This window comes from Tiliqua scincoides, chromosome 9, assembly GCF_035046505.1.
Source record: "Tiliqua scincoides isolate rTilSci1 chromosome 9, rTilSci1.hap2, whole genome shotgun sequence".
Classification (NCBI taxonomy): Eukaryota; Metazoa; Chordata; class Lepidosauria; order Squamata; family Scincidae; genus Tiliqua; species Tiliqua scincoides.
In genome coordinates this window covers 12,183,148-12,209,167 of record NC_089829.1, presented here as the reverse complement: position 1 = coordinate 12,209,167, position 26,020 = coordinate 12,183,148, and the positions used below count along the sequence as shown (strand labels likewise).

General features: G+C 46.9%; 2 protein-coding genes across 3 annotated transcripts; one reads left to right on the top strand and one right to left on the bottom strand.

Moving 5' to 3' along the window:
• Positions 1-217: 217 nt before the first annotated feature.
• On the top strand, positions 218-6,055 carry LOC136660310 (group IIE secretory phospholipase A2-like). The gene is made up of 4 exons (XM_066637437.1): positions 218-1,883; positions 4,234-4,378; positions 5,548-5,654; positions 5,910-6,055. The coding sequence occupies exons 1-4, from the start codon at positions 1,706-1,708 to the stop codon at positions 6,053-6,055; spliced, it is 576 nt and encodes a 191-aa protein (XP_066493534.1). The 5' UTR covers positions 218-1,705.
• A 9,073-nt stretch (positions 6,056-15,128) lies between these two features.
• OTUD3 (OTU deubiquitinase 3) lies at positions 15,129-25,288 on the bottom strand. 2 transcript variants are annotated; one of them, XM_066637122.1, is made up of 8 exons: positions 25,008-25,288; positions 22,775-22,923; positions 20,220-20,332; positions 19,951-20,073; positions 18,761-18,889; positions 18,132-18,228; positions 17,609-17,784; positions 15,129-16,411 (listed from the first exon to the last, which is right to left on the bottom strand). In XM_066637122.1, the coding sequence occupies exons 1-8, from the start codon at positions 25,202-25,204 to the stop codon at positions 16,235-16,237; spliced, it is 1,161 nt and encodes a 386-aa protein (XP_066493219.1). In that variant the 5' UTR covers positions 25,205-25,288; the 3' UTR covers positions 15,129-16,234. The 2 variants fall into 2 exon arrangements, with proteins under 2 accessions (XP_066493219.1, XP_066493221.1); XM_066637124.1 differs by lacking the exon at positions 25,008-25,288 and adding an exon at positions 24,686-24,758.
• Positions 25,289-26,020: the final 732 nt, after the last annotated feature.

Genomic DNA, 26,020 nt, shown 5'->3' with positions numbered 1-26,020 from the left:
ACACATACACAAATCAATCTAAAAAAAGAAAGTATGCTTTCTTCTTTGGGGAGATTGCTTTTTCTCCTTGGCAAATTCATGCAGATTTTATTGGTTCACTAGTCAATTATTTACTTATTTATTTGATACATTTTTACCCTGCTTTTACTCCATTACTGTGGGCATCAAAGAGGGCTTACATAAAATAATCAATATAAAAGTGATGCAGCAATAAAACAACCAAATGTGGTGGGTGCTTGTAATGACAGAAGGCATTTCCTGAACCCCAAAAATTTAGAATCTGGGAGGTAAAAGAAATAATCACCTTGAACGGAAACAAGCTGAAAGGAAATCAGCGCACTTGTAGGAGGACAGGTATAAAATATGCCCATCAGCAGGAGGGCAGGTATTGTGAACAAAGTGTCCTAATAGTCTTTAAGGGCAGCCCCAGGTAGAGCACATTACAGCAGTCTAATCTGGAGGTCACCAAGACATGAATATCAGTTGCTTATAGTTCACCAGGTCAATACAAAAGCCTAGTCTCTGCACTACAGAAAAAAGCAAAACTTATCACCAGAGACTGCTGCCAACACATTCAATGGATTTGATACTCTGGGCTTTTCAAACTCTTCTTCAGGGACAGACTGAAAAATAGCTACCGGATCCCATCAGAACTCAGCAAAGCTGTAGCTTATTATGATGCATTAAACAAGAAACAATGGACCACAGAATGAAGCAGAAAAACACTATGTGCTGCCTGCAGGTCTTCCCTTGAGGCGACAGGACAGTGCATCAAGAGGAGAAGAACAGGGAGTCCCACTTAATATCTTCTGGCACCCAAAGCGGCATTCCAAATGCCACCTCCACTTATGCAATGGCACTCCGGCCACTGCCTCTCCTGATTCTCTTCCACCTACTTCCTTGGATTTGAAAAGGAAGAAAGGAATGGAGCAGAAGAAAATGTGTGGGAGACCCTCCAACTTGCAATTCTCTACGACAGCTGTAACTGACTACATGCACAATAAATCATTGCATATTCCTCTCCTTGGCACTGCTCCCGTCCTTCCTCTGCCTGCACCCTGTTTGTATTGTAAGCCCCTTGGGGCAGAGACCTATTATCTCTTCTATATGCAGTGCCACACACTTTGGTGGCACAATATCAATTACAAGAAGCAGAATAATGCATCCTAATGGCACGTTCCTCCATGCCTTAAGAAGTGCATGCATGTGTCAGCTGCCCTCCAAAGGGCCTGCGAATTGAGCAATGGGCAGCAAAAGTCAGCCCTCCCTGAAGTTATGGGTGAGGGCCTGAAGGAGGACTTATGTCAGCTGCTGTCACCTGCTTCCCAACACCTCCTGGTCAGCTTCCCATTCAGTGAAGATGGCTTGTTAGCAGTGTTTTATCAATGGACATACGAGATTGCTGTTTTGCAGTGTTTTACTAATCAGTGGAGATTCATGCACATCAGTAGCAAAGAGGTGGAATGAGGTGTAAATGAATGGAAAGCAGCTAAAAACTGGGCATGCTTCAATTCTGGAATTAGTCATAGAAATCTCCTTACTTAATCTTGAATTCAGGAGGAGCGAAACAGTAAAATAGAGGAACAATCAAGGAAGAAAGCAGGGGGAATCTTCTCATGAATCTTCTCATCCTTCTATTGGGCTGACCCAGCCCAGGGTACACCAAGTGAGAACTGTCAATATTTGTATAGGCTTTCCGAATGCCATGGATGAAAGAGGCAGAGAACTATCCATCACTGATGCATGTATAAGAGTCTTGATGCCATCAAGGAAGCTTTTCCAGCACAGCTCAGAGCTTTGCGGGGCAGAACATTGTAGAGAATATTTTTATTGCTGCACAAAGATGAAGCATTCATATGGAACCACTTTGCTTCTCCTTTGTGGTAAGTACACACCAAAGGTTCTGTAATGATCATCATTATTCCACCACTGAACATGGCACTCGGGTGCCCAGATGTCCTTTTTTCCAGGACATGTCCTCTTTTTTAGCCTCATGCCCTGGAAAAGAACTTAAATGTCCTCCTTTTCCTGTGAGAAGACCCCTTCAGGTAGCACATAGACTTCTTGTGATTATATTGTAATTGTATTTTAATTTGGGAAGCAGGTTTTTATTGTTTTGAATGTCTTTTATATCTGTATATGTATAGTTTATGTTTTTAATATGTTTTTAATTGTGAGCAGCCTTGAGTGTCCTTCAGTGGATAGAAAGGCGGGATATAAATCTCTAAAATAAATAAAATAAATATGTAATAAATTCAATGCAATATAGTTTTAAATTTAATAAAGTAATGTAGTGTTTAAACTGACCACATGAAATCAATTAACGAGTGTTTTTAGCTTTTATTTTGTCATGTCCTACATTTTTCTTGGATGTGGAGCGCCTACACTATGGGGTGCCTTGTCCTCTTTTGAAGTTATGACATCTGGTCACCCTGATAGTGCTTCACAACACAAGAGGGTACAGGTCCTTCCACGAGAGGCTCACAAGCTAGAAGCAGAAAAGGGAAGATGACAGAGGAAGGGGAAGTGAGTGGTGGCAGAGAAAAATGGGGGGGTGTCTATGCAGTTATTTCGTGCACACATTCTTCGCTTCAGTTGTTGTCACATAAAGGGTCTAGAGCAGGGGTCTCCAAACCCCGGCCCAGGGGCCAGATGCGGCCTGCAGCAAGCCTCTATCTGGCCCGCAGCCAGGCTCTTGTTCCCTGAAAGCCTTTGGCCCACTCAACTGAACATGACCAGAGCTGTGCTCTGGTTGTGTCTGGAGGGTGTTCTGAGAGCCAGAGAGGTTGAATGAATGAGCCCATTCATTCATTTGTTCACTCATCTAAGTTCCATCTCTTTAAATTTTATATTTAAATTTTTTTCCCGGCCCTCAGCACCATGCCAGATACTTGCTGCAGCCCTCTGGCCAAAAAGTTTGGAGACCCCTGGTCTAGAGTTATGCCAAACACTTTCTCAGGAGAGATTTGAAGGGAGGGAGAGAGGATGCACTGTGGTTTCCGAAAGACTGTTTTGCGTACAAGAGGCAGAAAGAGAGAAAGGATGGAGTCATTAGGCAGTAGTGAAGCTGAAAGCACAGGCAGGAATGCAGGATCTTTTCATTCTTTCTTTCTCTTAAAAGATTTCTACTGGTAGTGAAAAGGCCCAGCTGTGTGTCTCCTCCAACTTTACAACAGACAGTTGGGGGTCTCCAACTAGAAGATCTTAGGGACCAGATCAATTCATGTGAGGAGGACACCGTTCTTCTAGTAGTCTTGTTCCAAGCCATTTAGGGCTTGAAACATCATTACCAGCACCTTGATTTGCACCTGGATGCAAGCTGGCCACCAGTGCTGCTGAGCACAGAGGCATCACAGGACCTAATCTGACAACAGCCTTGCAGTCTTCTTTGGGACCATCCATAATCTCCAGATGGTCTTCAGGGAGATTGGGCCCTAAAGGCATCACCACTTTCTGGGAATTGCCCTCCAGGAAGGACCCACGTAAAACCCACATGAAATTGGCTCGCCACCCACCTAGTGGGTCTTGACCCACAAACACTGCACAACCTGTGGAACTCACTGCCACAAGATGTATTGAATTGACACTAACCTAGCTGGCTTTTTAAAAAACTTTGTTTTTCATTATTTAATTTGCAAAGATATAAAATACATGAAAGATCAAAACCATGACAAAATTATTCCCTCTCCGCTCCAAATATCACACAACAGTCATTCACGCACATTCAGATCCATGGAAAACTTTTTGCCCTTGTGTTTTCCCTAGGTGTCAATTGTACCCCAGTGTACTGAAGTGAACCCCCTCTGATGGGTGTGATTCCTTGACCAGTGATCAACCTGGACAGTCAAACCCACTGGTGCCACACCCCCACCCCCACTGGTGCTCCCCAGCCATTGATATTCAACAGCTTATTACCCTTGAACATGGGATGTTCTATATCGCCATTGTATCTAATAGAATGGGCTAACTGAATACCAGCTGCTGGAGAACACAGTGTTTTGTAGGGCATGTTCCAAGTGCATGATGTTCTATACCTGTGGCAGACCTTACTGTAAGGGTCACTTTATGCAACCAAAACCTTATGATGGACACTGTGGGCCCGTGCCAGGATCAGGATGATCTGTAACCCAAAGCCCTCAGGCAGCTAAATGGAGGGCAGAGCATCCCTTAGAAAACTGGAAGCTGCTTCTTCCAGAGACTGCTGGGATATTCAGCCACCCTTATCTCTTGCAGTCCTGTCCTTTGCCAGTGGCAACCTGATCCAGTTTGCCAATGTCATCCGGCAAGTAACGAGCAAGTTCTCATCAGTGTTTTTTAATGGATACGGATGCTACTGTGGTCTGGGAGGATCCAAGCAACCAAAGGATGAAACCGACTGGTGAGTGGGAGAAAGAGGAAAGGGCTAAAATTAAAATAAATCCAATAATCAGCACATTAAGTTGAAATGTCTTTAAAGCCGCAAACCTATGCAGACTTACCTGGCAGTAAGTCCCATTGTATTCAATAGGGCTTACTTCAGAGTTGACATGCAGAGGCTTCCTCTGTAACTCTCCCAGAAAGAGAACAATAGATTTGTGCAAAATTGGTGTGTCTTTTCTAGTGACTGTTGCTGGTGTTCTGCGTATTGTGAGTATTTTTGGGATGGGGAGCTGTTCAGTTGTTTGATTTTCTCTGTAAACCACTTTATGAACTTTTTTTGTTGAGAAGCGGTATATATCAATGCCTTCACAGGGAGGGAGTTCAAAGCAGGTAAAGAAACCCCTATTCAGAGCTCCCTTATTGCCAAACTCACACCCCCCTCGGGTCTCTAGTGTCCCTAGCCCTTCCCCTACCTGGGGAAGAGTGGTAGTGGGCTTTTTGATGCCTGCCACCCAAAGAAACAGAAGTTCCCGTTAGTCCCGCTCTCACCAGGACGTGCTCAGAACTCCATGACTCAACTCAGTGTCATTCCAGGCAGAGCTCCTGCACCTTGGATAACTGCATGGGGGCTGACGTTTTGCAAGTGCACTTTCCCCTATTGTTTCATCTCCATGCTAGGAAATAAAGTCACCAGCTAATTTCCTCACTGCCGCGCAGCGGTTAAAGGCACAGGAGCTTTGCTAGTAAGAAAAAGCTGGCAGCCATAATTACACAGGCCAACACATATTTTGCTTCCTTAAACGTTACACCAATTCCTGGGTATATTTGGGGTGCTGATTCCAAAAATGGCATCCATTTTGCCCTATCATGTCTAGTTTTGGAGACATGGCACAGACTCTTTAGTGAATGGTTCAAGCAGCTTCCTCATGACAAGCAGCTCCTTCATCTCTCACTTGAAGGGCGGCCAAGACGCTTCTTCGTTCACTCCAAAGAGCAGGTGCAATAACTCAGCTTGTCAGCTGCTTCAAGGTCTCACCATTCACGGAGCTGCTGGTGGCCTCGAACTGGTGACCTTCGGATGTTGTCTTTGGGCTAATGGAGGCTCTACCCTCTAGACCAGACTTCCTGCCCTAGTGGTTTGTCCTTTTTTTCCTTCCTGACTAAAGTGACCTGCGTGTTCTTCAACAGGTGCTGTCACACCCACGACTGTTGCTACGGAAAGATGTCATCGCTTGGCTGTGACCCCAAAATGGACATCTATAGCTATGACTTCCAGAAAGGCAACTTATTTTGCCGTACGTGGCAGCAGGGAGTATACTTCAGGGACGGCTGTGGGCTTTTGGAGACCTGGAAGACAAGTCACATCGCAGATGCCACACGGACACCCCACAGTGTCGCTTAGCTCTTCCACCCCCACACAGGGCATATTTACAAAAACAAACACCCAGTTCTGCCTCATGCACTTTGTGATGGTCACCCCAGCAAGGAGTACAAACACTCTTATCACATCACATGTCAATCAAGCCTAACTCTTCGTTCTTATCTTCCAGGTGGACGAACCATGTGCCAGAAGATGATCTGTGAGTGTGATAAGGCTGCTGCTCTATGTTTCCGGAGAGCCGCCAGCACCTATAGGCTTAGATACATGTATTTCCCAAACTTTCTATGCCGTGGGGACACCCCACCATGCCAGTAGAATCCCTGGAACGCCCGTTGCCCAAATGCCTGAAATTGCATGACTTCCGCCTTCCTCAAAGGGATGCTGCGAAATATTTCCCAACACTACCGAGGGCTGCATTTCAGCTTTCATGGACCTCCAGGCACTTTGGCAGGCCTCTCCCACCATAAGATCAATATTAAAAGTTTTTTCTTGATACGACTTAAATATGTCCACATTTTTTTCTGCTTTAGGGAAACTGTAAAAGATTTTTGTGGGCCTTTACAGTTTCAATTATTTTTTTCTGATTTGAGAAAAAAAAAAATTTTCTTCTACCCGAAGAGTTCTTTTTTGCTTTCCCTTCTGATCTTAAAAGAAATTAAAACATTTTCATGGGCAACTAAAAGTACTGTATTGTGGTCCCTTAGGCACTGTCCCTACTGTACCCAATGGATGAGCCGACTCTTTCACTACCATATCTGCTCCTCTGCTCTGCCGTTTCCGGTGTCCGGGGGGAAGGGGGTCCCCTTTCTCAAGCTGCAAAACTGGATCATCAATTGTTTTCCAGGACTTCATGGTAACTGGAATTGTGATCACTTCAAATGTACCCCCCTCCCCCCGCAAAACATTTTGGGTGAATGAGGAAAGAATTTGTTGAGTGGTTTTAAGTGTAATATGGCGGCCTTTTATTTATTTTTTCCTTTATGGAAAAAGTTTTTATAGTGCAAGGATCCCAACTGACACCTTTGTAACAATGCGGCAATAATCATTTTTAAATTACAGAATTAACCCCCTCTCCTTTTTAACGGTAAATAATCCTGTTAGTTGAAATTTAAAAGTTAACCAGTAATCTTTTCAAAATTATAAAATGCATACAGGTCCCGCCTTCATACACATGGATTCAGGACCTGTTGTTTTACCCATGTTTTACCCAGCATGTAATTAAGTCTGTGGAACTCCTTGCCATGGGATGTGGTGATGACTTCTGGCATAGATGCCTTTAAAAGGGGATTGGACAGATTTTTGGAGGAAAAGTCCTTCATAGTTTACAAGCCATGATGGGTATGTGCAAACTCCTGATCAGTCAATTATCTCAGAATGCCAGGTGCAAGGGAATGGTACCAGGATGCAGGGCTCTGGATGCTTTGTGTGCTCCCTGAAGCATCTTGTGGGCCATTGTGAGATACAGGAAGCTGGATTAGATGAACCTGTTGCCTAATCCAACAGGGCCTCTTCTTATGTTCTTAACTAACCGCAGGTTCCCATCCTATGGTGGAGGCCAGGCCTAAGCTCCCAGATGCAACCGGAGATGTTCTTAGGGAACCAGAAGTGCATTTCTAATACCTCTGGAGGACTTTCTAAGGCTCATAGAGGCCTCTGCAGGCCTCAGAACACCTCTGGCTGGAGACCGGAGAACACCTCCGGTTGCATCCAAAGGTCCTATGGACAGGACCCACTGATTTGTTTATCTGCAGGGTTTCAGTATCCACAGGGGATCCAGGAATGAATTCGCCCCATGGCTACCAAGATCTGACTGTACAGTTAAATGATTTAAAAAGCAGGGGTAGAAACTCAACTCAAAAAGACTTGAGTCGTGAAAATATGTGTTTTTCACAACTCATGTTAACTCACAGATGTCACTGATTGGAACCCAACTGGTGACTTGGGGCCAGTGACTTGAGAGACATTACCGAAATAGACTCAAGTCCCAACTCACTTTTGTGTAAGCTTGCAACTCTGTGTGTGTGTGTGTGTGTGTGTGTGTGTGTGTGTGTGTGTGTGTGTGTGTGTTTGCTTACTTGGGGGGGAGCGTGCCTTACTCGTACTGCAACTTGATTCTTGTAATGCCTTGGCCACAAGTATAAAATGACTCTACAATGGCTCAGGATGCATTGCAACAGCCGCCCGTTATGACTTGGGAGTCAACTTGAGTCCGGGGGTCAAAGACTTGTGACTTGACACAATGTCTCTGGCACATTCCTGTTAAAGACACAATTAGGTTCACTGGGGCTGGTCCAAGACCTCCTAGGGCCTGAGATGATACCTCTCACCTGGCAATGTGACAGCCTCTCCTCCTCCTGCCCCCTGGATTGGAAAAGGAAGAAAGTACTATCAAAAGTGGAGATGGGAGGTGACAGAAGGCATTTCCTGAACCCCCAAAATTATAGGATTTGGTAGGTAAAAATCATCACCTTGAATGGAAACAGACTGAAAGGAAGTCAGTGCAGTTGTGGGAGGACAAGTGTAAAAAGTGCCCATCAGCTTGCACCATCAAAAGAAGGGCAGCTAGGTATTGGGAACAAATTGAAGTTTTCCAATAGTCTTCAAGGGCAGCGCCAGGTTGAGCATATTACAGTCGTCTCATCTGGAGGTCACCAAGACACAAATATCAGTTGTTTATAGTTCACCGGGAAAATGCAAAAGCCTTGTCTTTGTAGAGATTTGTAGAAAATATTTTTACAGCTGCACAAAGATGAAGAAATCACATGGAGCCACTTTGCTTCTCCTCTGCGGTAAGTATGCACCAAAGGCTCTGGATCATCATTATTGTAGCAATGTGCATAGCACTACATAACACAAGAGGGGAAGGTCCCTCCATGAGGGGCTCAGAAGCTAGAACCAAAAAGGGAGATGGCAAAGGAAGGGAGAGCAGAGCAGTGGCAGAGAAAAACAGGGGGTGTCTATACAATTATTTAGTGCACTTGTACTTTGCCTCAGTAATCACAAAAAGGGTCTAAAGTTACACCAGAGATTTGAAGGAGAGATTTGAAGGAAGGGAACATACTACGCAATTTCCAAGAGGCGATTCCAGGTACAAGGGATGACAAGATATAAAGGATGGAGTCGTTTCAGGAACAAGAAGCCTTTTCGGTGGTAAGCAGTGGTGAAGCCAAAAGTGCAAGGATCACAGGCAAGAGTGCAGCAGGACCTTTTCATTCCTTCTTTCTTTTAAAAGATTTCTGCCCTGCCTCACTCTTGATAGATGGTTGTTATAGTGCTTTTATACAGTAAATAAATAAATAAAAAGGAAACAGACACACCAAATTTGCCCGAGACAAATAGCCAAAGAAATAAAATATAACTGTTAAAAGTATGACAGAACAAACAGTTCTAGAGGCAGAGAAGGGAGGGAAAATAGTAAACCACTGCCATGCAGTGGTTAAACACACAGGAGCTGAGCTAGTTAAAAAAAAAAAAAAAAAAGACTGGCAACCATAATTATTGGTGAAATTCACGAGACTTAAAATATTAGTGACAAACTTGGTTCAGGGCTGTGACTATCTTTCTAGGGCAGGGGTCTCTAAACCTTTTGGTCAAAGGGCTGCATCAAATATCTGGCAGAGTGTCAAGGGCCAGAAAAAAAATTAAATATAAAATTTAATTTATTAAATATAAAATTTAAATAAATACATTAGATGAATTAATAAATGAATGGGCTCAAATGTCAAGCATCAACACAGCCCAAGAAATAAATCACACACTTAAATGGACTCCCATTCCCTCACCCCACAGGCACAACTCTGGCTGTGTTTGGTCAACTAGGCCAGAGATTCTCAGGAGATCAGAGACTGGCTGCAGGCCAGAGAGAGGCTCGCCATGGGCTGCATCTGGCCCCCGGGCCGAGTTTAGAGACCCCTGTTCTAGGGCTTTGTCACCTGAGAGTAACGTTTGGCTGGAATTCTTTTTGTCACCTCTTGTTGTATCTGAAACACAAGCAGGAGTGGCGTGACCTGGAACACCACCTGATGCCTTCTTGGGTTCACCACTTCTGAGCTACCAAAAAACGAGAGAGAGAGAGAGAGAGAGAGAGAGAGAGAGAGAGAGAGAGAGCAAGCGCTGCAGAATTCTTAACATGCTCCTTGTGCACTGCCATGAAACCCAGAAATGTGGGACTTCCAGTTTCATTGACAGTGAATGTGCTGTCCCTGTAAATGAGGGGTCTCCAGAGGGCTGCATCAAATATCTGGAATGGTGTCGAGGGCCAGAAAAAAAATATAAAATTTAAATATAAAATGTAAATACATGCATTAGAGATGGAACTTAGATGAATGAACGAATGAGCTCAAATTTTCAGGATTTCTCCATACATCTATACACACCACCAGCGGCTTGCTAAAGGGGTGCAGGGTGTAGCACAGCAGCCTGAGTTTGACACTAGTAGTCAAAATTGTGAAAACCTTGGTATTTTCAAATAATACCATCATGTTATATACAGTACAGTTCAGTGCGGAATTTAATGCAGAATGCAATGAAACAAACCACATCAAAATATCTGTATTCTATCAAAAGTTATTGCCAAATAACCAGAAAATAAAAACAGTTGCATTATGTAACAAAAACTGGATTTTTAACCCCTGCTAATTGGGTAAGAGGCACTTTTTCAAGTGGGTGCTCCTTTTTTTAGCAGGGGGAGAGTAACTGGCCCACCTCACCCCAGCAGTGTCTGTTCTAGTGTCTGTCTGCTGGTGTTCTTTTGCATCGTTTTAGATTGTGAGCTCTTTTGGGACAGGGAGCCATTTAGTTATTGAATTTTTCTCTGTAAACCGCTTTGTGAACTTTTAGCTGAAAAGCGGTATATAAATACTGTTAATAATAATAATAATAATTTTTCTTAACTCAAAACTGACCAATGATTGTTCCAAGAGCCAGTTAGGTGTTGTTATGATAGAGCATGGAACTAATAAGGTGTTAATATTGGGGGGGGGGGGTTGTGAAGAGGTGGCAGAGCAAGTGGGCAGCAAGCTGCTGGAGGGGAGGAGACGGATTTCCCCCCATTTTCACTTTTTAAAGTCTGGGCATGACATCGCTTTCGGGGCATCATTTTGAGCTACATAATCATTATGAAAAGGTCAGGTCAACATCTTGTTCCTTAACTGGAAGTGTATGCAGAAAGGAGATAAGTAGAAAGGTGTGCTGTCCGTGCTTAAAGCCACATCTGTATGTATAGAAAGAGGAGCATGGTCAAAGATGGGACTACCTTTAGGCACCATCCCTGCTGTGCCCAGTGGTTAAGCTGGCCCTGCTACTACTGTGTCTCTTCCTCTGGCGTATTGAGAGCCATTCTGGGCCTCCTGGGACGGCTCCCTCCTTTCTCTCCCACACTGCAAAATTGGATGGTCAAGATTTTTCCATGACTTCATGGTAACTGGAATTGTGATCACTTCAAAGGCCCCCTCCTCCAAAAAAAAAAAAAAAACCCCAAAAAGAAAATTTAGGAGACTGAAGACAGAATTTGTTGTGCGGTACCAAGGATACCATAGCTAAGGGTACCATAGCTAACTGGGTAAGAGGCACTTTTTCAAGTGGTTATTCCTCTTTTTAGCAGGGGGAGAATAACTGGCCCTCCTCACCCCAGCAGTGTCTTTTCTAGTGGCTGTCTGCTGGTGTTCTTATGCAGCTTTTTAGATTGTGAGCCCTTTTGGGACAGGGAGCCATTAGTTCTCTGATTTTCTCTGTAAACTGCTTTGTGAATGTTTTTGTTGAAAAGCAGTATATAAATACTGTTATTGTTATTATTAACATCATCATCATCATCTCACCTGGACTCGCTGCCCACCTGGGATGCTGGGTGCACAGCAGTGGCAGCTGCCACAAGCCATACATGCTGGACAAAGGAATGCATATATTACAATACAGTGTCAAACCTGGGAGGAAGCTGGCCTGTTACAGCAGCTCTTTGGCTTGTGGAGTCACTTATCATGAAGGAGTATATAGGAGTTCAGGGAGAAGCAAGCTTTGGTAAGCACAGGACACTTTCCGATTCTAGTGTGAGCTTAATATGACGATGCTAATTTTTGGCAATGATTTTCTACATTTAAAATATTTTAGAGACTTGAGTATGTAGTTTTTTTCTGTATTACTATAGCTGCTGACACTGTGTGGGCAGGTGGACTTGAGCTCTGCATTGGGAAGCCTGGTAGATCCAGAATCCAAAGCCTCTTCCTGCTGTTGCCACCCTTCCCCTGGCCTGTTTTGCCCTTTGTACCCCCTGATAAAATTTATCTTGGAGACCCTAGTTACATGTGGTCCGAACCGATTCCATTTTTTGCCTCAGTGATTTACAGGCTCATAACAGTTGGGAACCACTGTTTTTATTGGAAGGTCTCTCTCTCTCTCTCTGGCTGCAATCCTATACACATTCCCTATACACACTTCCCTGGGAGTAAGTCCCAGTGAACACAAGGGACTTGCCTCTGAGTAGATATGCATGCAATTATCTGTGAGTCTCTTTTTTAAAAAGGGGTGTTGCCTTTTTCTGCATTGTGCTTTAAGTACTTTACTCTTGGAAGGGGCAGAATTGATCACCCTGCAACCTTCCCCAGCATATCTTTTTTTATCATTCCCCACTCAGCATCCCAGGTAACAGAGAAAGTGGTGGCAAAACATTTCCTCCCCCTGTAAGTACCATTCTCAGTTCCTCTCCCTACTTCCAGTACCCTTCCTACAGAAACGAGCTGGAGGTCTACAGTAAAAGGAGGAAGAAAGTGGGTTTAAATTTGCACAATGAACTCTATGCACCACAGGAGGAGGGGTGGGGTGGGGTGCGGTGGGGTGGGGTGGGAGTCAGCATTCTGTGTGCAAAGGAGGGCAATACTGGACATCCCCTCTCTGAGTCAGAACTGGCTGGGTATTTACCAGGCTTTTTGGAGAAGTCTCAGAAAAAAAGCTAAGGCTTACCAAGCCCCAAAGGGGAGAAAAAAAAGGCCCCCCCATTTCTAAGGGTGCTCAGTTCTCAGCCATGGTGGCATCTGAGCATGGCAAGATTGCTGACAGAATCACTGGACACAGTATTAAGTGCTCGCCCTGTGTTAACTCTTGAGTTTTTGGATGCTGCTCTGTTTTCCAAGGTTGAGTCAATGTTGAAGGCAAATATTTATAGACATAAGGAAGTTAAGTAGAGGGAAGCAGAGGCCATCACAGCCCCGAGAAGAAACAGACACCCATTACTGTAAGCAGAGGGCAATCCGCCAAAGAGCAGTCATGGCAATATATGTTTGCTCATCTGAGGCTTCCAGTAAATCAATATTCAGACAAGTCATTCTGTTGGCTGTGCACCCAAGAACTCAACAGAGCATATACACCTGCTGGGTGATGGCTGGAATCTGAGGGGCTCCTTTGGGTCTCCCAGCTTCTGCAGCAGGATGGGCTGATCTACCTGAGCTCCACCTGGACACTCTCACCTGGCCTTCGTGCAGTGCTGCCCACTACGGCTACTGGAGTCAGAACTGAAGCCGGCATCTCCCCACAGTATATCCCAAATCCCACCTGCCACTGTGGGCAGCCAACTCTCACCTGCCCCCACCCATCCATTTTAACAGTCACATCAGAGACCGGAGCATTCAGAGACAATGACTGGGCAGTGGCAGCACCCTAGCTGTGGAATACTAAAGACAGTCAGCTGCCCTCCCCCACTCTAAGAATGGAAGAGGAGCCCTAAGAGATCAGACAGAAAACCCACTTCTTCCACCTTCCTGCTTCCCACACTGACTGATTAGATGCCTCCAGGAAGTCCATAAGGAGAGAACTGGCAATCAATATTCTCAGTGCCACCGAACAGGGAGATTTCATCTTACCACCAGGAAGAACAGCCACTGATAGACTTCTCCCTTCATGAATTTATTTAGTTCCTTTTAGTCATCATCTGACACAGTGGCCATCACCACATCCTGCAGCAGCCAATTCCACAGATCAATGATGCACTGTGGGATGAACTTTGTTTTAGCTGCCCTTCTCAACCCCAGATGAAGTCACTTTGAACAGAAGGTGAACTTCATTCATGCCATTGTTGCCTTGCTGTGTTGACTGCTGCTTCTGCTCAACCTGGGGTCTTAATCTGTCATTGTTTTCATGAGTCAAGCCAAGCTTTCTTGAGGGTTAGCCACTATAACAAGCCACAAGCTTCTGATAAGGTGCAGGATAAAATTCAATATAACGAATTAAAATTTTAGCACTCAGCACCATTCAATAGATGTAGCCTTCATAGTGTAGCACTGCAGGATCAAATCTTTCCGAGGCTCAGGGTAATGCCAGGTGGCCCAACGCAGTTCTATCCAAGCCCTGATATCAAAGAGCAGATTAGTAGGAGGCACCTGCTTCCATTTGTCTTGCTGCTGCTGGCTCCAAAGAGGAGGCAAGGGGAGTGGGGGGTTAGTCTCCACTCCAACCCATCACTTGCCTCTCTGCCACATTTCCTCTTCTGCTCTGTTGGAACCCAGGGAATGGAAGAAGGGGTGGTTGCGGCAGAACAGCTGGTGTACCAGCAGTTAAGGGGGGCAGTATCTGGCATGCCTCCTCAGGTCCCAGGAGGTGGTGGGCCCTCCCTGGGCCTGTGTGCCTTCACCCCAACATCAGCAATTGCTGCAGATTTCATTCTCAGGCTGTGAACACAGCCACCTCAAGTACCAGGCATGAACACGATCATTCAGAAAAAGACAGAGACAGAGAGAGACTTCAGAGGACTGAGGAAATATCTTTGGCAGTTTTAACTTTGCTTTGCTGGAGGTCACGTTTATTGACATGGCCAGAAAGATGTGAAACTGGTATTCCCTCTTTCATCTTGTAAGGTTCAGAGGTTCCATAGATCTTCACCGTTTACCAAAAAAAGCCTCTGATGGAAGCTAATAAAGGAAAAGGCGAGTTGCATGGTTGAACAGCAAGTCAGATCCTTGGTGCTGTAAAACTGTCAGGAGAACATGAGGGCAAGAGGGCATGATTTGTTAAGCTCAGTGCCAGCTTCCTCCAGGAGGACTGCACCAATAAGCGTAAACTCTCCAAGGCCCTTGAGCTGAGCAGTCACTTCCTCTCCCTTTGAAGGGTAGTACTGACCAGAAGTCAGATCCAAAACCATCTTCTGGACAATGGATAGCAACAGAACGGACTCCTGCTGCCCAACTATTGTGAGACGTGCAGCTTCCCCCATCACCACCACCACCACCACCACCATGAGAAAAGCTGTACCTAAGTAAATTCTCCTTTCTGGCAAAATCAACTCCAGAGCACACAGCCTTTAAGAGAAACAAAAACACTTATTCAACATCACTCCCTCTGGAGTAAGATCCTCTCGTTGCAATTCTTCCCAGAAACTGCATTTTCAAGGAGGAAAAAGAAGGAACACAGGTAACAAAAAAATCTTTGTTGTAATTATCTGAATATGAAAATATAACTCAAAGAGGAAGAGGAACTTGTGTGCCTGATTGTCTTTGGATTCTTGCCTCTAGGACTCAAAAGTGCAAAACAGAAGCACACTTTGGGAGACCATACCCAAGTCAAGTTCTATTAACTTCCCGCAGAGGGAGAGAAAAGAACTTCTGTTCCCTCCTCCTGAGCCGATTCTCCTTGGTTAAGTGGTCACATACTTCAGAAGCCAACTCTGGATGTCCTCCTCAGTAGGCTCACAGATACCACCCTTGGCCACCTCTGCTCTGCCCCGGCTCCTCTGTACCAGAAGCCACCATTACCTTCAGAAGGGGCAGGAACAAGATCCATGGTCTTGTTCTTCCTCCCACACATTCCTACGAGGGCAGTTGGAGGTCACTGCCAAGACCCACTGGCCCCAACTGCTGGAACAAACCAGTCCATCAAGCAGAGGAGACCAAGGCAGAATACAAGAGGCCACTTTCTCTCAGGGGACACAGGAGAGGAATTCAGTCCCACAAAGCCCAGGCTGGTACTGCTAAGTAACTCTACCTCTTTGCCTAGAATTGGCGGCTCCTCCTCCCACTGGCCCGCCTGCCTGCCAGCCAGCCCCTTTTCCTTTCCACTGAGATGCAAAGCCTCTCCCTGCCTGGAGCTCTGACACTGCAACGGGGACCACGACAGCCCAACAGACTCAGAACAACCTTTGGTAAATTGCTTCACTTTGGACTACAACTGGGGAATGAGGGTGTTATGTTTACTGTGCCAGGAGGAAGAGCAGAGTATTCCTGAGTAAGGAAACATCAAACACTCTTGCGGAGCAGTGTTTGAAAATAATAAATGCAACGAAAAATCAGTGGTGATCACAGAAGATTCAGAGGTGAGGTCCAAGAGGTCTGCAGCAATGGAATAACAATGGGAGGGTGTCCCCTTCTGCTCGCTCTTCAGCAACATTAACTGGTTGTGCATCTGAAAGCACCGCCAGGCAGTCACCCCTGCCCAAGACACAGGTGGGAATGAGGCCCCTGCTCCTCTGTGGGGGGCTTGCCTTGCCGAGTCCAGGTCCCCCCCAACAGGCTTCAATCAGATGTTGAGAGCTGCAACGGCCTTCACCACTGTGACCTGGGCCTCTGCATCCGCCTCACTCTTGCTGTTGTTGTCCTCGTTGTTGCTCTTGCCAGCCAGGACTTGCTGTCGGTGCCTGTCTGTCTGGCGCTGCTTCTTCTCCAGCCGCTGCTGCTTCTTTTGCTTGTTGGGCACCTGGCAGAGCAGAGAAGCAGGGAGGCAATGAATGGCTGGAATGGGGGGGAGTTGGGGTTCTGGGCACAGGTGTTGGAATACAGGGGAAACAAGAAAAGGCAAAGGGTCAGGAAAACAGTCAGGATAAGCCTAAGACCTTCACAGTGGGAAAGGGGGGGGGGGAATTTGGAAGCTCACTGAACCAGGAAGGAAGCCTAGACTGAGTGCCTGGACAGCATGCAGACAGCAAGCTACAAGTGAAGAAAGGATTCCAGGGAGCAGCAGAACTCTTTTCCACATGATCATGCTGAACAGGTGAAATGGCCTACTACCAAGAGACCCACCAAGGCCAATACCATCTAGTCCAGGGGTGGCCAACCTACCAACTGTATAGAAGAGGGAATTTCAGCAGGTAGCTTATTGGCTCACAGATGACAAGCTGCACCTGCTGAAATTCCCACCTTTACACCATCGTTAAAAGTCCAGGAGCTCTAAAGTTGAAAGACTGGCTACCCCTGGTCTAGTCCAAATGCCAAGAGACATTCCAAGGTCTCAGACAAAGTGAGCCAGTCCTGCAACCTGAGGTCCTTTAACAGTAGATACCAAGCATTGGTTCAGCCATGGTCCTCTTCCACTGAGCTATAAGCCCTACCCTTTGAGCTGGAGGGAAAATATCCCTACACAGTCCATTAACTGCATAATTAAACAATGGAACTCCTTGCCACATGATATGGTAATAGCACCTGACCTAAGTACCTTTCAAAGGGGACTGATCAATGGAGAAAAAGTCCATCACAGCTTAAAAGTTATGACTATATGCAACTTCCAGGTTTGAGAGATGGCCTCTCTTAATGACAGATACAGGATGCAGGGATCTTGCTGTCTTGTGGGCTCCCAGAGACATCTGGTGAGCCACTGTGAGATGCAACAAGTTGGACTGGTGTTTTCCGATGCCTCTTATGTCCTGATTGTTTTGAGCCTTTCTGATGTTCTTATGAGAAACAGCAGTACAAGGATGGAGAGTACAGATATGGTCAAACACAGAGTGAGGCTGCAATCCTAACCACACTTTCCTGAGAGTAAGCCCCACTGAACAAAACAGGGCCTTGGTTAGGATTGTGCCCTAAGGAACATAAAAAGCTTGCTGAGAGCATCCATTTGCAATCTTGTCATGTGGGATCTGAGCACCTTCCTTGTGTACCCTCCCCTTTTAGGTACCTTTGGAGTCTGTTTTCTACTGGCTTGGTTTCCTTCCGTGGGGCTTAGCTGGGTCTTGTTGTTTGCGATCTCCTGGCTTCCAAAAATCCGGGTGCCACTTCCATTCTCCTCCCACAGGGCTGGCTTGGGGAGTGACTTTGGCCGGTTTGCCTGGCCCTCCTGCGCTTCCTGAACATCTGTGAGAGGAAGGAGGATTTCTCAGAAAGACTAGGCATTCAGGCCCTTGGTCTTGTCACCTGTGCAAACAAATGGGGCTGTCACATGATTATAAAGAAACCTCAGTTGATTAATTTACCAATTAACACATGCACGCATTTTGCAGTTCTTTTGAGATCAGGCACATGTATATTGCAGCAGGCATCTTCTCTCACAAACCTCTGCTTATAAGGACCGGCAGGAACTAGAATTTAAGCCTGCTGACCTCGCCCTGGCTTTCACCACTCACCTGGTTAAAAGGCTTGGCTTTCTGCTACCCCTGAACTGTGCAGTCTTCAACAAAAAGAAGCAGGTCTCGGGTACTTACAGAGTCTTTTCACCTCGTTCATTTGGAGGACAGCAAATATTGTGGACTCAATGTTGTAGTCCTCAGATTCAAGGACCTGGACGATTAAAGCAGCATCCTGTAAAGGTAGAAACAGGCTGGATTGATAGTGGAGGTCTGTGGCAGCCCAGAGCAGCAACACTGCTTGGCACAAGCTCTTCATGTACATTACCTCAATAATTCTTAGTAGAGTGGTCAAAGCCACCCAGCAAGTGGAGTATCAAATACTGCCCCTCCCTTACCCACTGCTGCTGCTCCTGCTCCCTGAATTCCCCCCAGAATGAAGCACAGTGAAGAAGAGACCATTCTTTTCTCCTCCATGCTTTCACTCCTGCTCCAGCTCCCACTTCCTTTTTAAATCCAGAAAGCAGGAGGGTGAGGAGAAGCAGCAGGTATGGGCAGACCAAAATGGGCCAACTCCTGCCAACCTGCTCTGTTCTGCTGAGGAGATCAAAAACCTCCCAAGGCCATTACCTTGACTGGAGACCATTTTGACTGATCTGCAACGTGGATGTTTTGCTGGCTCGGGAGAGCCAGTCCTTGAAGTCAGCCTGCCTCCACTAAGCAGCATATAGGTGCCATTGTCACACAAAGAGATACTTAACACTCACCAGGCAGCCAGTGGCATTCCGAACTTTTTGTACCGCATCCTCAATTTCATCCTGTAACTCCTCTTCAGAGTCCTCTGACTCCTTTGGCTGGATTTTCTCTTTCTTATTGGATTCATTTTTGCTGAGCATCTGCAACCACACACATGCAGACAGATGACTTGGATGTGGCTCTTGAAGGCATTCGGTAGAGCCATCCCTGCTTGGCATGCAGAAGTTCAAACCCTAGCAGCAGCTGTGTCCCAGTGTCTAACGGTATCTAGGGTAGGGCAACATGGTGACATGGTGATGTGACCCTCCTGAAACATCACACATCTCCCCTTGCATGCACACTACAGCCCTCTCCTAGAACAGCTCCATTTCAGATCCAAATGGAGGGTGGGTGGACTCAACTTCCAGCATCCCCTGCCCCATGGAGAAGCTGGGAAACTCCCGGTGCGCCACAGGTGGCAAGCAAGTGTGGTGGCATGGCCCCCCAACACAGTAAGTCCACACTCAGCACCTTCCCTTAAGAGGCACCCAGGGCAAATGCCCTTGTCATGCCACAGCCTAAATATGCCCCTGCCTGGCAGCACCTCCAGATACAGCTGGGAAAGCCCCTGCCTGAAACCTCTCCCAGTCAGGGCAAAGAATTGCTTAGTTATTATTTATATAGCGCTGTCCATGCACATAACACTTTACACAGAGTGAAAGGATAAGGTCCTGCCTGAAAGGACTTACAATCTAGAGACTACAGGGAGACTACAGAGGAATGGGAGGGAAGCAGAGGCAGAGAACAATATGGGACAGTCTCCATTGTATGTCTTTAAGCTCAGTCAGCAAGGAGCAAGCAGCAACAAGCCAGAGGAAGAGTCTGACATAGGAAGAAGCTACAACAAACGCTGATCACAAGGTTGGCACCAAAAGCTTTTTTCTTTGTCGGGTTTGGCAAGGGAAATGTGCAACATGACATCACTTCATCATGACACACATTTGCCATCTCTCTTGCCCCTGGAGCATCATAAATGGAAATTGGAGGCAGGGTCACACACACAATGCGATGATATCCTGTCATGGGTTTCCCTTACGAGGAGAGGAGGAGGAGCTCAGCACAGGGCTGCTGTTTCCACAGCAAGGGGCACCTGCATATCCCCTGTCAAAATACAGATTGAGGGAGCTCTGACATGGAGCTCACCCAGGTCAGCAGAACCAACCTCCATCTGGAGCCGGGCTGGAGCCTCAGAGTTGTCATTGATCTTCCGGACACTGTCATAGTGCTCTCCGTACCGATACGCAATGTGCAGCTCCCGGGCGTTGCTGGTGTCTGTTCCACAAATCTGGAAGAGGGCGGGAGGTTGGTGAGAGTTTGTGCTTGGCAAGAAGTTGTGCAAGTGGGACAGGAGGAGAAGTCCACAGGGCAGGGGGCATGACAGCAGCCATAGCTGCTGTGGAGGTGAATGGCTTTCTATCCATGGAGGCTCACCTGCCAGAGGGGAGCATTGAGCTGGTGAATGACAACATTCACTTGGTTGTTCCTTGCAAAGGCCACGATGGCATCATTGCCAGCAAAAGTGCCTGGCTGTGCCAAATTGGCAACTGAAAGAGATGAGAAAAGAGATAGCAAGTTTAAAGAGCATGAAAAGCAAACACTGAAAAACATGACCTGCTGAAAAAGAAGAGTGGCAGCACAAGACAACAGCCCAATGACGTCACTCAGAGGAGGATTGCCTTGAAATCACATCAGGTGGTGATCGCCACTCCCTGCCAATGGCCAGAGCTCAGCTGATCAGGCATCCTGTCTGAGACAGTGCCAAACTCAGCACGACAAGCTGAGGCTGCTGGCCACCACCACGGGGTCCCCCTTCCTGGGACTCTGAAACTAAAAATATACATATGTACACAGTAAAAGTTGCATTATCTGGCACTCAGTTAAGCAGCAGACTCAGTTAACTTGCTTCTCTGTGTCAGGCACAGCCATTAGTTACAATGAGTGGGTTCTTTAATGGTCAGTCCACTCACCACTGACCCCCCCCCCCAAACTAACTCAGGGCCCAAACCTATCCAATTTTCCAGTGCCAGTGCAATCGTGCCCATAGGGCGTGCACTGCATTCTGTGGTGGGGAGACACTCACAAAGTCCTCCTCAAGGTATAGGAACATATGGGAGCCCTTACCTTGGGCTGCACTGGTGCTGGAAAGTTGAATTGGGTCCTCAGTATCCTCTGCAAAGCCTCTCCACTCTCCTTCCCAAAAACTCAGAGGAACAGCAACATTCCACTTCCTGCCACAAAAGGGCTTCATGAGGAAGCACAATGCCAGACTTCAGGAAGGAGGGAGGGAGGGCAGATCCTGCAGAGGAAGCCCTGTCAGGTAAGAAGGGAGCAGATGGAGCCCTGGAGGTGGTGGAAGCTTTATGAACCTGCACATTTGGGTAGGCAGCATCCCCACTTGTACAAGATAATGCAGCTTTTACTGCACCTGGAAAAAGGGACAGTTATTTTGCAATGTCCCTTGGGTGGAAAGCACCAATGTTGGCAGATACACACTCAGACTTAGACTGGGGTACACAAGCTCCGTACAGAACAAGGGCCAGAGCAGCCACTTTAAAATTATGACCTAGTGGAATCCAAAACACTGCCCTTAACAAGAGAAACATGTGTACTCTCTTGCCCACATGCGCAGAAACTTATATAGTAGTACAGAATACAAGAGAAATGTGCTCTCCTTTTCAAAGAGAAACACACTGGCTTGCTTTGGAAAGGGGAGCAAAGCAGTACAGGGACACAAAGGAAGTCTAGTTTTTGCTCAGTGTGCTATATTATTGCTACCTTCTTTACTTTCAGGACGCCCAAAGCAGCTGACATAACATAAGATATAACAAAAGGCAAAACAGGATAGTGAGTTCAGAGATGGGGAGGTTCATCCCACTACTACAGCTTCTACTTGCACTTTGAGTCGGTGTCTTAGCCCACGTGCCTAATGATCAGGGCTTTCCTCCCAGCAGCGAACCCCAACATAAAATAAACCAGGCACCACAAGTGACCTTTCTTGGGAAGAATCTAGTAGTTATGAGAACCTGGTGGAAAACCGGTGCTGAATAACAATGCCCTATACACAGTCCATTCGTTGGTCCCTCTAGCCCAGGGGTTGGAAACCTTTTCAGCAAAGGGGCTGGACGTTCGGAAATGACATAATTATGTCATCACTGAATGTCCAAGTTGCCAAGCTCCTGAAAGCAGCAGTGCATCTTGGCTTAGGAGGCTTTGCCTTCCACTAAATGGCACAGGGATTCTGTGAGCCTCGGCAGGCGGCTCTGCCATTCCCTGTCCAGCCCGTGAGAAATTTGGTGGAAGGCAAAGCCTCCCACGACAAGATCTTGCCTGCCGGATGATCTTGAGTGGCAGGCAAGATCTGGCCCATAGGCTGCTGACCCCTTCCCTGGCCTAATGCTGCATCCTCTGGCTGGCAACAGCTCTATAGGATCAGAAGCCAGGGCCTTCACCATCAGGTTAAGTGGACATGTCCAGGACTGAATTCAAGACTTCCAGCATGCACAGCATGAGCTCCATGGGCCCATCTTTATCTTCTTTAGAGAGAGCTGCCTGTCAATTGAGCTCCACTGCAGACAGAGAGGTAAGCAGGCAACTCTGACACAGCCAGCAACTTCTGGGTCCTGAGGAAGCTGCCTTATACCAAGTCAGATCCCTGCTCCATCTAGGTCAGTGCTGTCAACACTGACTGGCAGAAGCTCTCCGAGTTTCCTGAGATGTTGCCAGGGCTTGAATCTGGGATCTTCTGCACACAAGGCAGGTTCTCTACCACTGCACTACAGCCCCTACCCATTCTCCAGTTCCTGTCATGTCCACCTTGAGCCAAGCCCATAACAACTGCAACCCTTTGAGGAGGGAGAAGTGCCACAGTTCAATGCAGAGTGAGGTCAAGGAGGTACACTATAAGGGAGCAGGCAGGAGTGGGGAAAAGGGCCCTTGTTTGCCCTGTGGGTCTGGGATGACCCCCTCCTTGTGTACAGCACACCCACCATGCTTCTCAAATGGGACATCGTCCTCCACAAATGGCTCAAAGTCCTCCCGTCGGTTGATCATATAGTCTACAGTTTCCTGGCGGTGTTTGAGGTGGTTCCGGGAATGCCCTTCCAGCTGGTCCCCGAGAGCCCGGAATAAGCAGTTCCTACAGGAATATGAATTCCAATTAAAACTCATCTGGCTGATATTTGGCAACAAGGGAAAAAAGTGTTGTACTAACATCATGGTCAATGATTTGCAGACAGGAAGCGGTTAACCAGCAAGTTAGTATCTTTGACCTGATCTTTCCTGCTGAATCAAACAGCACGAGTTTCCCCTTGCCTGTGACAAGACCCATTTCCTCTGTGTGTAACGGCATGAATATGCCCACAAGCTGGTTTAAATTTTTGAGAAAGTGTCATTGTGACCACAGAAACTGACAGAAGTGTATGGTCTTGGAAAATTGTCAATAGATGAATGAAAGGGACCATCCTTTGCCAGAAAGATCAACTGATTCTAACCATAAAACAAAAATGAACGACATAACACTTTCATCCTAACCAAAACACAAAACATTTGATTTGAAACGGGGGCTACAGGATGCCCCTTTCATTTCTTCCATGACAGGCTGCAAACCTGTTGCCTATGAAGCAGCCTTCTAACCCGTCTATAAGTGGTTAAAATATTCTCTTAAGTTTCTACGATACTTGAATGCACTCTGACATTTGAAGGCTATTCCTGACCTTCATGGGTTTCATCACATTAAAATATGTGGATGCACCTGTGCTTTAAATAACAAAGGAGTCATAGTGTAAGAGGCAGTTTGGTGTAGTAACTAGAGTGTCACTTTTAACCAGAGCATGGGTGATATTCTTCCAACACCACATTATTCCATCTGCTCTGAGTGTGGAAGGATGGAGGCCAGAATGTGAAACCAGATCAGAAAGAAACATCTGAATGTTGTGGTTCTTGGAAGATAGAACCTTCTTTCAATTGTAAAAATCCCTACGGGGATTTAAATAGCCTGCCTATGTAAACCGCCGTGAATAAAGTCTTGAATAAAGACCAAGAAAAGCGGTATATAAATACCTGTATTATTATTATTATTATTATTATTATTAAACCTCAGTACTAAAGCCTGTGCCAGGGAGATTAGGACTCAGATGATGGGACTCATGCCATATGGAACTTTCACTCTGGTTTCATGGCGCTCGCACTTAGAACGCCTTTGAACCTTGGGCCAAACCTTTCTCTCAACCAAACCTACCTCACAAGCTTGTTGTGAGGGCAAAAGGCAGGAAGGAACCATGTACACCACCCCAAGCTTCTTGGAGGAAGGCTGGTATAAAAATGTGATAAACACAGTTTGGCGATGGGAAACCTGGAGAAAGGTCACCTTGCACAAAAAAGGAACACTCTGCACAAACCTGTTGCCCTCACAACCTTTATGGCAATATCCTTCAACACTCATCTTCTCAGAATTCTTACTGCAGGGACTTCATTCATAAGCAAACAAGTGGAACCTTCACTACACCACGCAATGCAGGGGAGGGCGGAGAGCAAGGACAATGTACCCCATGCAAGTAAGCAATGAATCCAAGGCCACCCTGTATTGCCACTAGTTGTTTGATTGTCACTGTAAACCGCTTTGTGAACTTTTTGTTGAAAAGTGGTATATAAATACTGTTGCTTATTGTTATTAAGAATAATAATTTGTGTGCATGTTTATACCATGTTTATGGGTAATCATTTAAAAACACATGCTTCTATAGAATACAAAACATGCAATTATTGTGCTAGTGTTTTAACAAAACACTGTGCAACTTGTGCACAAACCTGTGCAAAAAATCGTGCAATTGTGCAAAAAATCGTGCAATCATTGCAGCTGTGAACACATGTTGGCCTCCCCTGAAGGGAACAACCCTCACAGCAAATGCTGGGCTGGGGAGCTGGGCTGGGGTGAGCAGGACTTGGACACAGGAGGCCACAGGGAGAGGCGGGCGTGGCCTGCAAGGCGGTGGGCGTGGCCTCGCGCTCCGGCATCAAGAGCTGGCTGTGGGAGGGGCTTGAGAGACGGGCCGTGGCCTCGCGCCTTCGTGACAAGGCTGTGGAAGGGGCCTGAGGGACGGGGCGTGGCTTCCTCCGACAAGAGCTGGCTGTGGGAGGGGCTTGAGTGGGGGCGTGGCCTCGCGCTGCGGCGACGGTTGGCGGGCGGGGCTTCGCGGTCTCGCGACGCGAGGCTTGGCTTACCCGTCGCCCGGCACTTCCCTCAGGCGCAGCCCCAGGGCCTGGAGCTGCCCGGCTAGGCTGCCGCCCGGCCCGGCCCCCTCAGCCTGGGGCCGGTTGCGCCTCTCGCGGGCCTGCGCCCTCCTGGCCGCGCGCGCGTCCTTCTTGCGCTCCGCTTCCGCCCTGCCGGGCCGGGCCCTGGCCGCCTGCTTGCGCGACATCCCCCTCGTGGTGGCGGCGGGGACGGCGAGGCCCGCCTCGGCGGGTGCTCTTCTTCTGTGGGACACTGCGCCTGCGCGGCGCCCGGCCGCTTCCGGGTTCCAGCGGCGCTCCCCGTCACGTGGCGAGGGAGACCCGAACCGGAAGCGGGGCCATAGACACCAGGCCCAGAGCGGCCACACCCGGCTGCGAGCCTCTCTGCGGGGTGGGGGCTGCTCTCTATGGTCGGCCGGTGGGACCCCTGCCTGGAAGCAGGCGCGTGCTGCAGTGGTCGCAGGAAGAGCTCTTGGGGATGATGATATTAATTAATAATAAATTATAGTTAATTAATTAATAGTAACTAATTAGTTAATTAACTAGTTATCTAATTAATTCATTAGTTAATTATTTTATTTATAATTATATTTTTGTTTATTTTATTTTATATATTAATAATTAATAAATAATTAATTAGACTATCAATTAATATTGGTATTAAAACATCCATATGACGCTACTCTGGTATAAAAACAATGCTGCAGATGATCTTCCTTCTGAAAATATTGGGGGGGGGAGGAGAAGCGATCCAGGCTGCTGTCCTCACCACACTTTCCTGGGAGTAAGCCCCATTGAACCAAATGGAGCTTACTTCTGAGTAGACCTGGTTAGGATTGCGCCCTGAGAGGAGGGCGCGGATGAACAAACGTGCAGGATGGTCCTCCGGAGCCATCAGCAGTGTCCTTCCGCGTAGCAAGTGACACACACAGGCTGTGGCCGTCTCTTTCTAGGTGAGAAGAATCAGGCCTGGCGGTGACACAGTCAGGCATTGCTCCCCCTTT

Coding starts and splice junctions, on each gene's coding strand:
- LOC136660310 (XM_066637437.1), top strand. CDS start 1,706: ATGGATGAAAGAGGCAGAGAACTATCCATCACTGATGCATGTATAAGA. Junction 4,379..5,547: donor CCAAAGGATGAAACCGACTG/GTGAGTGGGAGA, acceptor GTTCTTCAACAG/GTGCTGTCACACCCACGACT. Junction 5,655..5,909: donor GAAAGGCAACTTATTTTGCC/GTACGTGGCAGC, acceptor CTTATCTTCCAG/GTGGACGAACCATGTGCCAG.
- OTUD3 (XM_066637122.1), bottom strand. CDS start 25,204: ATGTCGCGCAAGCAGGCGGCCAGGGCCCGGCCCGGCAGGGCGGAAGCG. Junction 20,074..20,219: donor TCAATGCTCCCCTCTGGCAG/GTGAGCCTCCAT, acceptor GCCCTCTTCCAG/ATTTGTGGAACAGACACCAG. Junction 17,785..18,131: donor GAACGAGGTGAAAAGACTCT/GTAAGTACCCGA, acceptor TTCCTCTCACAG/ATGTTCAGGAAGCGCAGGAG.